Source organism: Microcaecilia unicolor, chromosome 14, assembly GCF_901765095.1.
Source record: "Microcaecilia unicolor chromosome 14, aMicUni1.1, whole genome shotgun sequence".
Classification (NCBI taxonomy): Eukaryota; Metazoa; Chordata; class Amphibia; order Gymnophiona; family Siphonopidae; genus Microcaecilia; species Microcaecilia unicolor.
Window position 1 is genome coordinate 52475970 of NC_044044.1, and position 13947 is coordinate 52489916.

Sequence of the window (13947 nt, forward strand, 5' to 3'; positions counted from 1 at the left end):
TTTTGATTAGCTTTTGAAGGCAATACCTTAATGTTTTAGATCAGAAATTAGCAAATGATGACATATCAGAATATATATGTAAAACATAAAAGTATTCCAATGACAGTCTCATGGGGAAAAGTGGGCGTATGTGGGTGAAAAAACAGGGAGTGAGAGATGGTGATTGGAGGATGATAAAAGCAATATATAATTGTACAGTTTAGTTTATAATGTGACAGGAAACCCACCCCTATCTAGTGGGTGTCAAAAAATTTCATCATTTTAACTTCAAGGTTTTATGTTCCTGGATGGTTTTACAATTTCTTTTTAGTATTCTCACCATAAAGTCATTAGTGCAGTGCTCTGGTCTTGCAAAATGCCCTCCTACAGAAGTATCACCCTGGTTAGCACTATGGTATAGTGTTTGTATTAGATCTGGCCTGTCTCTCCAATATAGCATTCTTCTTCATATTTTGCATTGAATGTATACACTGTATGTGTAGGATCCATTAAAAAAAAAGGACAAATTCCTTGGCTTTCAATAACATTCAAGAATTTCTATTCTGCAGCCCCTTCTCCGGCCCCCCTCTGCCAGCACGTCATTCCCTCCCCCAGAGCTGAGCATTCTTTTCCTTCATATATTATTCGCCACTGTGCCAGTGATCAAAGGGTTAGGAAACTCATTTCAGTCTTCCTACTTTTATTGAAAAGCCTTCCCTTGAGTGCCTGCGCATTCTGCTGACGGGTCACTTCTGCAGCCAGGGAATGTGTCTTTAAAATATAACTGGAGGGAGGTTTAATAGGCCCTAGACCTGCAGGGTTTTTTTTCTCACTTTCATCTGTTTCTGGGGTGAACTTGGTGAGTTCATTAAGTCCCTGGAAAAGAACAGCAGAGAATATCGTGAATGGGAGAGGGCATGTATGGTGAAGGTGGGCACCGTGCGATTACAGTTGACCTGGATCCCTTTATGTTGAACTAGTAACGAAGGCCTGTTTCAAATCGCAATGAAACGGGTGCTAGCAAGGCTCCCCTCCGTCCCTTTGTGTCTCCGTGTGTCGCCGGCCCCCCTGCAGCCTCCGTGCGAATGTGCTGTGACCCTGGCCCTTTTGGCACGCCCCCCCGTGTGCTCCGCCCTCGACGTCATCGCGTTTTGGCGCAAGGGTGGAGCAGAGCTACAGTGCAGTACAACGTTGCAGCTGAGAATGTGCTCCGCCCTCAACGTCATAACGTTTGACGCGAGGGCGGGGCCCACAGACTGTGATTTTCTGTGGCTTCAGAGCTTCGAACTTACGAACCTGGCTTCAGTGACGTCGGTGCAAATAGAACGTTGAGGGTGAGTTTTATATATATAGATGTTTTTCACTTGAGTGACTGCAGGATCCTGTGATATGTGTTGGTACAGTTTGCAGCTTAGTATATTGCAGGGATAGGTGACATTCTCTTTATCAGTTTCTGCTGGGAGCTTGCTTTTTACTAATTTTTCTTTCACATTAGGTGGTTGTCAGAAGGCCAGCATAGGTGAAGCTGGGAAGATTTCTTTCAGTAATTCATCCTCTTGGAGTAGTGGCTGTCGATCTTTTATGATTCCTTTCGGTTTCTCCAGCGCTGAATTGTATGTCACTACGATGTGTGTGGGTTTCTTTTCATTCTGCTGCAATAGGTTTTCCCTGGGGTATTTTGAGGTGTGAATATACAGGAGGTCTGTTACTCTGATTTCTGGTGCTTTTCCTCCAGTAACCTCAAGGCAAGCTGTGAATTGCTTATGTGTGTTATGCAGTTATTTCTTGTCAACCTGTATCTTGAGCTTTGGTCCAGAGTATCCGAGGCATGCTTCCAAGTCCGCACATTCCTGGCAGGGTCTGCTTGAGTTTCTTCAAGGTCACAACGTTCTCCGTCCAGGGCTAGCTGTGATCTTGGCACCAAAGCACACTAGTCCTAGTTCTGGCACTTGCCCCTTCACATCACCCACCTAATGAAATGGTGGAAAGAGGTGATGGTCATATTCACCAGCTTTTCCTGGCCTTGTTCTAAACGCTCTGTACCTCCCACAGGGATTTAAAAGCAATTAACGTCTGACTTAGTTTCTGTGCCAGGAACTGAGCAACTGCAGGCCTTATACAAGATCTGGGTCAGAGTTTCAGCTGTTAAGGAATGATTTAATACAAGTAAAGTTCACTCTTATGTGTGCTGAAATTCAAGCAGTGATTGGCCAAACAGACTGGCAGCACTGCTGGATAAAAACAAGCACCGATCTGTTTGTGGGACACGAAACATGGCTACCATGGTGGCAGGAAAATGTCAACAGTGAGAGGAGAACGTTGCGGTTTCTTTCTTGCTCTGATTCCTTCCTGAGCACAGCCCGGCAGTAATGTGGTTGAAGCAGTGGCAGCCCCAATTTTGGAGGGAACTGGCACCATAAATTGCATCACCTGAGGCAGTTGCTGCCAGAGACCAGCTTCCTCAGTTCTTTCTCCCCTCTGGCAGTGGATAGATCCTTCCCTTGAATATAGGTTACGGGATGTAAGGTTTGCGTAAAACTTTCTCTCCTGAATTTGTTCTCTTGTTGCACAGAGCATTTTTTGAATGGGCAGAGATTACTTTACCTAATGTCCTTGCTTCTAATGTAGCTTTTAAGTGGCCCAGGTTGGGAAGGGGTTAGATAGGCTTTATGTAATCTCTCTGGAGGAGGAGCTAGATTTAAGTTCAGCAGAGCAGCAGTTTGGGCTCAGAGGAAGACATGCTGTCTTAAGAGGATGAAATTTCACCGGGAGAGGGTCCTTCTGTGGTTCATGTTTTTCGTAAGGAGGACTTGGCTATTTTAATTTCCCAGGTTTTGTCCACTCTTAGGTTTTAGCGGGTAAGCCAGTTCTAGTTCTGATTTTTGGTTGGTATCAGAAAGCCTTCCAAGTTCCGTGTACGAAAGGTGATAGATGAATATGGTTCCAGACTCCATTTATTGTGTTAAGTGGTCTAAGGCTATACTTTACCCAGTAGCGTCTCTCAGCAGTCTGAAAGATTCAGGCAGTGGTTTCAGATTGGTGAAGAAGACTACTGTTTAAGCATTCAAAAACTTTAGTCTGTGAAACAGTTTCTGATAACTGTTTAAGAGCACATAAATCCACTGGAACTGAGAAGAGCTTTGAATGGAACTAGCACAAACCTTATGGAGTCCAGCAGAGCCATGCTGCCCCCCTCTCCCTCTGCAGTCTGCATTGCAAGCTCGGACAGGTTATGGTACCTGCCTACAACTTCCGAATCTGGTCAGCTGAATGCTTTGCTTCTTGGCTACAAGCGAGCAAGTAGTACTTTGTCCAAGCACTGCTTGTTCTCCTGTGGAAGAGGAAAAGGAAGATGGCACTGCCTGTAGATCACGTGACTTGATACTGCTGGCGTGTGCAGCTGTGCTGATGAGCCAGGAAGAGATGGCCACTGCCCAAGAGTCCTCCTGAGACCTGGATAGGTAAGCCAGCCTGTCACTGCATACACTTCTGTGGGAACCTCACAGGAAGTGGCATCCATCCCTGTGGACCTGAAGGGGATTCCCACGGGAGTCCCGTAGGCCTGGAGGGGATTCCCACGCTAACCGCGGGATTCCTAGAAAAGTAAACAAATTGTACAAGGTTAAATGATGAATTTTCTTCCCTTTATTCGCTAAGCTTAAGCAAATCACAGAAATGCACAATATACTACAGTACACAGAATTCTGTTTTCTAGCTTCATCTGATAAGGGAAAAATTATGTGGAGGGAATAAAAATGTGAATATTTTTAAAGCATTTTTTTAAATAACTACTGAACTTTAAACTGTTAACCATTTATACAGTAGCCCCTTCTGTGTATTTCCTGCTGCTGTGAGGGAAGGCCTGACATGCTGACGTGCTCTCCACTGTTTCCCATCTTCCTTCCTTGCTTCTCTAGCCTGGCCAGTAGTGGCTCAGCCTGTCTCAATGTAGACAGCCATGCCACCATACTAGTTGATTAAAGGACTAACTTGGTATACAATATGCTTTGTGGTGGACCTCAAGGTCATAGCTAGATTGTATGGGATTTAATACTTCCTGTAGTGTTTTCTGAACGCCTTTGTGTTTGATATTCAGAGGCACTTTCGAACAGACTGTGTTTCAAATAATGTTATTTGCATAACAATTTGTATAACTTAGAAAGATCTGTGCTCTGACCAGACTGAGAATTCAGTATTATTGGCCCATCATAGACACTGGAAGCAGCATCTAGTATGCAAGCAGTCATTTTTGACAGTTCTACCAATCGGTGCCCCTGCCACTGCTTCTACAAACACCTCAGACAGATGCATCCACTGCAAAATACAAGAGGATCTCAGATAGGGAAATCATTTTTCCTGCTGTACTAAATAGTGTAGATAGTTCAGAGATGACTGCTGCCATAAATCTACATTTCATCAGAGACACAGTATCTAGAGTCAGCTATAACCAAACCTGACTGTATATATATATATATATATATATATATTCTACTGCATGTGGAAACTAAAAAAAAATAAGACCATTCTTCCCAAGATCTGTCTTTCGCAACCTAGTGCAATCCCTCGTACTCAGCCATCTGGATTACTGCAATTCACTATACGCAGGTTGTAAAGAGCAAATACTCAGAACACAGCAGCCAGACTCATCTTTGGAAAACCAAAATATGAAAGTGCAAAACCCTTACGAGAGAAGCTACACTGGCTCCCACTTAAGGAACGCATTACTTTTAAAGTATGCACATTAGTCCACAAAATTATTCACGGTGAAGCCCCAGCCTACATGTCTGACTTAATAGACCTACCTCCCAGAAACGCTAAAAGATCATCTCGAACTTTCCTTAACCTCCACTTCCCTAATTGCAAAGGCTTAAAATACAAGGCGCTGCACGCATCAACCTTTTCTTACAAAAGCACGCAATTCTGGAATACACAACCACGCAACTTGAAAGCGATCCACGAACTAACCAACTTCCGCAAACTATTGAAGACTCATCTCTTTGATAAAAGTTACTGTAAGGATCAAAACACATGAAGTCCACACTCACTATTCAGAAACACACCAATACATTATCTTCTGAATTCTCATCCCCCGTAATTTTATCACATTTATACCTTTACTCACAGAAAAATGTTATACCGAATGTTCTCTTGCTAATGTTCTATTACCCTATCAGTTTCCCATTGTCTCTTTCCACTGTTCCATTGTTCTCTTCCTTTGTCCTATTCCCTAACGATACTTTGACTTTGTCTTCACATAACTCTCACAATGTAATCCATAACTGAGTTGTAACAAATTGTACTTCCATCATTTACAATGTATTGTAAGCCACACTGAGCCCGCAAATAGGTGGGAAAATATGGGATACAAATGCAACAAATAAATAAAATATATGTGAGAAGCTTTCCAGAAAACAGTGTCTGCCTATTGGCCCAGCATTATTCACAAATGCATTCCAGGTCCTACATACAAAAACCCTCCCTACCATAAAGTCCTACATTAATACTGGTTATTGAGGTCCACCCAGGGGATACGAGTGCTTTTCAGAACCACTGATAAATTGGAGACTACAGAGCAACACCATTGCCAAATCAGCAAATATTAGAGAAACCACTTCAGTGGTGGTATTCAGCATCACTTCCTAAGACAGGGGTGGGCAACCACACTCCTCGAGGATCTCAACCCACAAGCAAGATTTCCACAATAAATATGCATAAGATTGGAAGCAGTACAGACAACTCACTGTATGCAGACAGGTTTTCAGGATTTCCACAATGAATATGCATGAGATCATTTGCATTCAATGAAAGCAATAGATACAAATCAATCACGCGAGCATTCCTTGTGGAAATCTTGAAAACTCAACTGGGTTGAGGACCGTAGTTGCCCACCCCTGTCCTAAGACCTAGACCTAGAATACAAAGTATGGTAACAAAGTATTGAAATTATTTAGTTATTAGGACTGATGGTTGAGGCAGATCCCTCTGCTGACTTCTGAGAACTCTGAAATGTAAGGGAGATATATATAGTTCTTCTCTGGTATTCTTTCTACCAGCTGCCCTTGTTTTTGACCATGAATTGCTTGAATGTTAGATTGAGCTTTGCAGTTCTGTGCATCTGATGACTTCCTTTCCTTATTAATTCTCAGAGTCTGCTGGTGTTTCTTCAGTATCGCACAGTATTTCCAGTCAGAGCTAGCTTGACACTAGAGCATACAAGTCTTAATACTTCTTCTCGGCGTCTAGTATATACAAAATGTATATACGATCTACGAGCAAACCACCTTCCGCAAAATACTGAAGACCCATCTTTTTGAGAAAATTTACGGAAAGAACCAAAACACATAAAGCCCACACTCACTGTTCAGTAATGCATCAATACAGCCACTCCTGAACTCTCATCCCCCGAAATCTCACCACACTCGTACCTTTACTCACAGAAAATGTATACCAAATGTTTTCCTGTTATTATATATTGCCCCTTTTTGTCTCCCTTGTTTCCTTCCAATGTTTCAGTGCTTTTTCCATTATTATATTCCTTAACGATACTTTGACTTTGACTCGAATAACTCATCACAATGTAATCCAAAACTGAGTTGTAACAAATTGTATTTCCATGATTCATAATGTATTGTAAGCCACACTGAGCCCGCAAAAAGGTGGGGAAATGTGGGATACAAATGCAATAAATGTACTGAAAGGATAGGATGCTTGTAGACTACCTCCTGAAAACGGTTTAATTTTGCACATACCTAAGCTATGGTATATGGAGTATAGTTTTCACCGTAGTGCTTTCATTTATGCTAAAGAGAGCTGTTTTCTGGAGTTCATAAAATGTAATGTGTATAGATAACCTATCAAGATGTGCTTGAAAATTTTTTTTAATCAAGCCTGTGGCTCCCAACACATTGGGAAATATATATTTTTTGTATCTTTCTACTGTTTTCTTAGTCTCGAGCTGCATTTTTTGGTACTTGAGGATCTTCTCTTCGATTCACTGAATATTCACTTGGCGCTGATGTGTATTCATAAAGGCAGTTAATAAATCCCAATAAATAAAATATTAATGCAGTTCTTATGTTTTCCTCCTCCACCCCTGTGTCTGATTTTCTTGTGTCCAACTTTTTATCTGTTGGAATGGGAATGTCCCAAGTGCTACTACCTGTGTGTTGAGTGAGGGTATTGGACATAGAGTTTGCCCTCTCTCTTTGCATTTTAATGTTCTTATTGTGCTGCTTTTTACCTCTGGGTCTCACTGTTATACCTTTTTACATTTTTGGGCAGTCTGGTAAGGTCGTCGCTGATAATACTGTGGGGCGTTTTCTGATGGATCTGGTAAACCAAGTGCCGAAGATCCTCCCTGAGGACTTTGAGACGATGCTGAACAGCAACATCAATGTGAGTGTCAGATGGTCTTTGGCTTTGTGCCGCTATCTTCCCAGCCTGGTGTTTTCCTAGAGCCTCGTTCACGTTAGGATGAAGAAAGCTTGCTATGTGTATCTGATATTGAGTTTTCCTGGTCTTTGTAACTGTCCCTTACTACTAGGCACATTTTCAGGACAGGGGACGGAAGTCCATTTATGTCCAGATGCACTAGAGGGAGCAGATCTGCATGTATTCATGCAAGGTACTTATATTTAGTGCAGTTTGAAATAGGGTATATTCAGTGTAGGAGAAAGGAGAGCATGGTATCTGGAGTCAGGTATAGTTACGCCCAACACTAAGTTTGGGAATGGGGATGAGCGCATGGTCAGTCCCTACTGCTTGTTTATTTTGGTCATGTTTTAGGTCTTTATAAATCCTTGTGTCTTTACACATCACTATCACAAAGAGCTATAAACTCAGAGCACCGTTTATAGAACAGCGTTCAACGCTCATTTTCTTTTTGTTTCTTTCTTTTTTTTTTTTTGGCATCCAAATTTGGGCAGCAGAAGAGAAGAAGACCATATGAAAAACAGTCTTTATTTAACACTTTTAACTCCCAGGTCTAAGCAAGGTCACCCAGCATGGCCGTATTTCGCAAAATGGCTGCCTCAGGGGTGGATGAATACTGTAAGCATACATACAGTTAATGTTAAAAAAAATATATATATACATGAAAGCATAAAGGATAAACTTAACAAACATACATATAAATAATTCGTATAAAAATAGTAGTAAACCTTTTCATAATGGGATAGACGAGAACTAAAAACGTATATCAGACTTCACATTTTAAACAATGGTTTATAAAAACACCAAAGATAACGGGTACGACACTAAAAGTGAGGGTGACTACCCAACTGGTGTGAAATCTCAAGCCTCACCAAACTGATAAAGACTAGTAAAAAAACAAAAAGGGAAATAAATACTTAGTCGTACACACTAGAATCTGTAACTGGAGGATAAAAATGAAGATAAATGTGGATGGTGATTGATGAGGAAAAAATGTACTCATCAATGTCTCCAACCTGGGTTTGCTTATGGTGAGTCAAACAACCTTGCTGTGACAGCCCAGTTATGTGTCTTTCCCAAGTTATATAAAAAATAAAGAAATGCTACAAGAAGGATAAAAAGGGGGGAGGAGAACAACAAACATCTAAAAAAAAAAAAAAAAATCCCTAAAAGGACTGGTCCGGCTTTTAAAAAACATAGTGTTGGCTGTAAAAGCATTTCTGTCCTCATAAAAACTCAATTTGAAGTACTGCTAAAGCTTTTCCATCCATCATTTTTTTAAAACAAGACAGCCACCTCTCTGGTGACCTTGTTTTTGCCACTTAACTCCCAGGTCTAGACCATTTTTCATACGGTCTGCTTCTCTTCTGCTTTCTATATTGGATTTCTTGGACCGCTTGCCTTGTTTTCTCAGCCCAAAATTGGGTGTCATTTATAAAGTCTGGCTGTATGTGTGTGTGTCCATTCTTATCTGTATCATCTTCCTTTTCAGGACCTACTGATGGTGACTTATCTGGCCAATCTTACCCAAGCACAAATTGCTCTAAACGAGAAACTTCTCAACCTGTAATGAACCTGGGAGACTTTGCATGTGCGAGCGTCCTTGGTGAAGGATCCCATCACCTCTTAAGATTCAAGCAGGACCAATGCAAAGCCAATTGTCCTTTTTCCACTTGGTTCAATGACCTGTTATAGGAAGCACCAGTTCCAAAAGTGAATGTTTTGCTGTTGCAGCTGTAATGTATTAAGTTTGAAAGACTCTTGTTACTCAGAAGCTTAGCTGCAGGGGTGGGTTTATAAAAACTTTATTATTTTATTATGTGGTAAAGCTGAATAAAACCTGTTTCATTCCATTTTAGGGGCTTGTTCTCATTAGCAGCAAAAAACCTTTATTTTTCACCCCTTCTCCCCCTCCCCCAATCTTTGAGTTATAGGTAATAACCTTTCCTCCTATCCTCTTAATTGGCTTTTCACATCAAGGTTTAATTGGGCATCTTTATCAGCAAGTTATTAGCACTAAGGAATAGATTTAGTTTTAAGTCCTTGCACTTCATCTTGAAGCAAACATAAAATAAACACTATATATATAAAATGTGACGAGGCAGTGGCCATAGCCAGAGGGATAGGGCTGTATAGGGAGAGGTGTAACCAGCAGAAGAAAGGAGGTGTTGATGCCCCTGTACAAGTCATTGGTGAGGTCCCACATAGAATATTGTGTTCAGTTTTGGAGGCCATATCTTGCTAAAGATGTAAGAAGAATTGAAGCGGTCCAGAGGAAGGTAACTAAAATGATATGGGGCTTGCACCAAAAGACATGAGAAGGGACTGGAAGACCTGAATACGTATACCCTAGAGGAGAGAAGGGACAGAGGAGATGTGATGCAGACGTTTAAATACTCGAAATGCATTAATATAGAAACAAATATTTTCTAGAGAGGGGAAAATGGTAAAAATAGGTTCCAGAAGTGATCTGGGAAATCATAGACAGGTGAACTTGATGTCTGTGCTGGGCAAAATGGTAGAGACTATTATAAAGAACAAAATTACAGAGCATATTCAAAAGCATGGATTAATGAGACAAAGCCAACATGGATTTAGTGAAGGGGAATCTTGCCTTGCCAATCTACATTTCTTTGAAGGAGTGAACAAACGTGGATAAAGGTGAGCTGGTTGATTATCTGGATTTTGAAAAGACATTGGACAAATTACCTCACGAAAAACTCCAGAGGAAATTGGAGAGTCATGGAATAGGAGGTAGTGTTCTGTTGTGGATTAAAAACTGGTTAAAAGAGAGTAGGGTTAAATGGTCAGTATTCTCAATGGAGAAGGTTAGATGATAGGGTTCAGCAGGGGTCTACCACTATGTTATCCAAGTCTGTCAATGAGGCTCTCTCTTCCTATAATAATATTCTCTCCTCTGCTCTGGATACTCTCGCTCCTACCATTCCCCGTCCTGTAAAACGTAACAAACCCCAGCCTTGGCTGACCTCTAGAATCCGCTACTTACGTTCATGTGCCTGCTCTACCGAACGCCTTTGGCTGAAATCACGTGCCCCTGCTGAATTCATACATTTCAAATTCTTGCTGACCTCCTTCCAGTCTGCTCTTGCCAAACAGGACTATTACATCCAATTGACAAATTCTCGTGGCTCAAACCCTCAACGTCTCTTTGCCACACTGAACTTGCTCCTCAAAGTGCCTTCACCTCCAAACTCCCTCTTCACTTTCTCCCCAGATTCTGGCTGAGTACTTTCATGATAAGGTTCACAAGATTAAACTTGAATTCTCAACCAGGTCACCTCTACCTCTCCTTCCCTTAGTCTGTTCTCTCAACCCTCCAACCCCTGCCTCCTTTTCTTCCTTTTCTGAAATCACTGAAGAGGAAACTACACATCTTCTTTCCTCCTCTAAACTAGCTACCTGTTCCTCTGATCCTTTTCCCACCCATCTAACACCAACTCTCCTACTTTCATCCCTTTTATGTCATATCCTCAATCTTTCACTTTCCACTGTGACTGTTCCTGATGTCTTCAAGCATGCCGTAGTCACACCACTCCTTAAAAAACCTTCATTGGACCCTACCTGTCCTTCCAACTATCGCCCCTGTCCCCCTCCCTTTCCTATCCAAGATACTTGAACGTGCTGTTCACCGCCGTTGCCTTGACTTTCTTTCATCTCAAGCTATTCATGATCCACTTCAATCTGGCTTTCGCCCCCTTCATACAACTGAAACAGCGCTTGCTAAAGTCTCCAGTGACCTGTTCCTGGCCAGATCCAAAGGTCTCTATTCTATCCTCATCCTTCTCGATCAACCTTCTGCTTTTGACACTGTTGATCACAGCCTACTGCTTGATACTCTGGCCTCACTTGAATTTCAGGGCTCTGTTCTTGCCTGTTTTTCTTCTTATCTCTCCCAGCGTACTTTTAGTGTATACTCTGGTGGATCCTCCTCTACTTCTATCCCACTGTCAGTTGGTGTACCTCAGGGTCTGTCCTGGGACCTCTTCTTTTCTCCATCTATACTTCTTCCCTTGGTACTATGATCTCATTCCATGGTTTTCAGTATCATCTTTACGCTGATGATTCCCAGATCTACCTCTCCACACCAGAAATCTCAGCAGGAATCCAGGCCAAAGTATTTATTTATTTGTTTGTTGCATTTGTATCCCACATTTTCCCACCTATTTGCAGGCTCAATGTGGCTTACATAGTACTGTGGTGGCGATCGCCAATTCCGGTAGGAGAAATACAGAGTGGTTTAGTGTTAATATTCATCGATGATAGAATATTTTAAGTAATCAGGAGAGAGAGTTCAATTTTGTATCAGCCTGCCTGTCTGCCATTGCTGCCTGGATGTCTACCACCATCTGAAACTAAACATGACTAAGACTGAGCTTCTTATCTTTCCCCCTAATCCAACCTCTCCTCTTCCCCCATTCTCTGTTTCTGTGGATAACACTCTTCCTTGACACTTGCAGCAGATGAATCCAGGAACTAGTGGGTTAAGTCTGCCTACCAGCAGGTGGAGATAGAGATAAACTAAAGGCAGTGATGCCAGACAGCCAGCTGCTTACTCAGAGCCAGATGCACAAAACCTAACGAGCCCACAACTTGCGTTTTAAACTGGTTCCAGGCAGTTTAAAGCGCAAGTAGTTTACCGGGGCATGCACCAAGGGCATTTTTCCTGTCACGATAGCAGGCAATGAAAACGGAATGCAAATTGTCTAAAGGCTATTATAATGAGATGCACTACCGTTTTTCCGATTCCCTTACCGTGGAAACCCTAACGTGAGGTCTGCACCTCTCGTTAGGGCTCCTGTGAGGGAATCGGAGAGGAAAAGAGCCCCAAAAAATTTTTAAAAAGGAAGAAAAAAAAGCAGCGAGCGCACATGAGGGGCGTCCTTTAAGGACGTACTCTGCCTGCGCTTGTGAGGGACGTCTTTTCGCCATTTTTGGGTTTTTTTTAAATTTTTGTCTCCCCTGCGCTGCTCACCTTCTGTAGCAGCGAGGAGAAGGGATTAGGGAATCGGGGACCTGCGCCTCGAGTCGATCCGGAGTTCGGGACGTCCCTTTCTATTATGCTCCTCTTCCAGGTCTCTTCAGCCAATCAGAGTGCATGTAGCTGACACCAGCAAGCTAGATGCGCTTTGATTGGCTGAAGAGACCCAAGAAGAGGAGCATAACCGAAAGGGACGTCCCCGATTCTCCGACTGGCTACTGAGGTAATGGTGAATGCAACGGAGCTACAATGAGTAGCTCATTTGCATTCCCTTTCCTTAGTGAATTCCCGTTCCCTACTGATTCACTATGGAATCGGTAGGGAACGGGAATTACCGACGACTTTAATGCATCTTCCTCTCAGTATGTCTCTTTCTCAGCAGGTGGTGGACTGCTTTTTCTCCAGCTCCTGGGTCCAAGGCCTCTGAGGGTGCTCCTGGGCTGGTGGCCAGTTTGAGCCCGAGGTGGCGGACTGGTGGTGTCCCCTTTGGCAGCATACGCAGTTGCTGGGTCGCTGCTGCACCTCAAATTCCCTCTGAACAGGCTTTTGCCGTTCCTTTCCTTCCCTGTTTGTTTCTGCCTCCTCACTAAAAAAAAAAAAAAGAGAAACAGAGAAGCACAGGGAAGTGTGTTTTTGCTGAGAGCAGGCTTGTGTTACTGCTGTCCGAGTCCTGTTTTCTGTTGCCTGCTTGTCTGAGCCTGCCTCGAAGTGGAGTCGGAGAGTTTTTTTCTTCGGCTCAGCTGTCAGTTCCTGCGCTTTCCCGGTCCGGGGTAAGTCCTGCTGGGTTTCTGTTCAGGGGCGGGCGATGGCAGCGGAGGCGGTAAAACGCTGTTCCTGATGTGAGAAATGGCATTTGGTGGCGGGCCTTTGCAGTGCGGGCTGCGCTGATTTTGCGGGACTCGGAGCGGTGGCCCCCCTCCAAGAGCGTGCCATACACCTGAAATAGATTTCTCTGAATCAGTAGATCATGCTCCATTTCTGGACCTGTTCAAATCAGGCTCAAAGCACACCTTTTTGTGACTGATTTAACTCTTAAACCCTTATTATATTTAATACCAGTTATTATAATCTTTACCATAATAGGTGAACTTCCTAATCGGTTTGTCCTATTTGTCTAGCATAGATTGTAAGCTCTGAGTATTGGCTCACATGTTTGTGTATGCACTGCGTATATCTAGTTCATGGTTTATTTCAAGGTTCATATACAACCAGTCTAAAAACAAGTCAAGGTGGTTTACAGACACAGAAAAAGGAAAAATAACTGCAATAAGAATAAGAAAATGTGATGGTGTATGTTCACAAATCACACAGGTAGATGTGTCTGTCCCAGGCCCTCAAATGCAATTTGAAAAAAATGGGTCCTCAGTAAGGACTTGAACTTCTTACGAGAATGCTCTGCTCAGATTTGTATGGGCAATTTGTTCCAAAGGACTGAGGCCGGCCAGAAGAAAGCGCTGTCCTGAGTAGAATCCAGCTGGGCCTTCCTGAGAGACTCCTGAGAAAATTAAAAGGCCATGGGATAGGAGCCAATGTTCTGT

The 13947-nt window shown here is 42.7% G+C and overlaps 1 protein-coding gene across 1 annotated transcript in view; it reads left to right on the forward strand.

The window, feature by feature from the left end:
- EIF3F (eukaryotic translation initiation factor 3 subunit F) overlaps positions 1–9268 on the forward strand; it is a 33910-nt gene extending 24642 nt beyond the window's left edge. Inside the window, exons 7-8 of the mRNA XM_030188042.1 lie at positions 7261–7374; positions 8903–9268. Of these exons, the coding sequence (XP_030043902.1) occupies positions 7261–7374; positions 8903–8980 (192 nt within the window). The 3' untranslated portion in view covers positions 8981–9268. The remainder of the gene's footprint in view (positions 1–7260; positions 7375–8902) is intronic.
- Positions 9269–13947: the final 4679 nt, after the last annotated feature.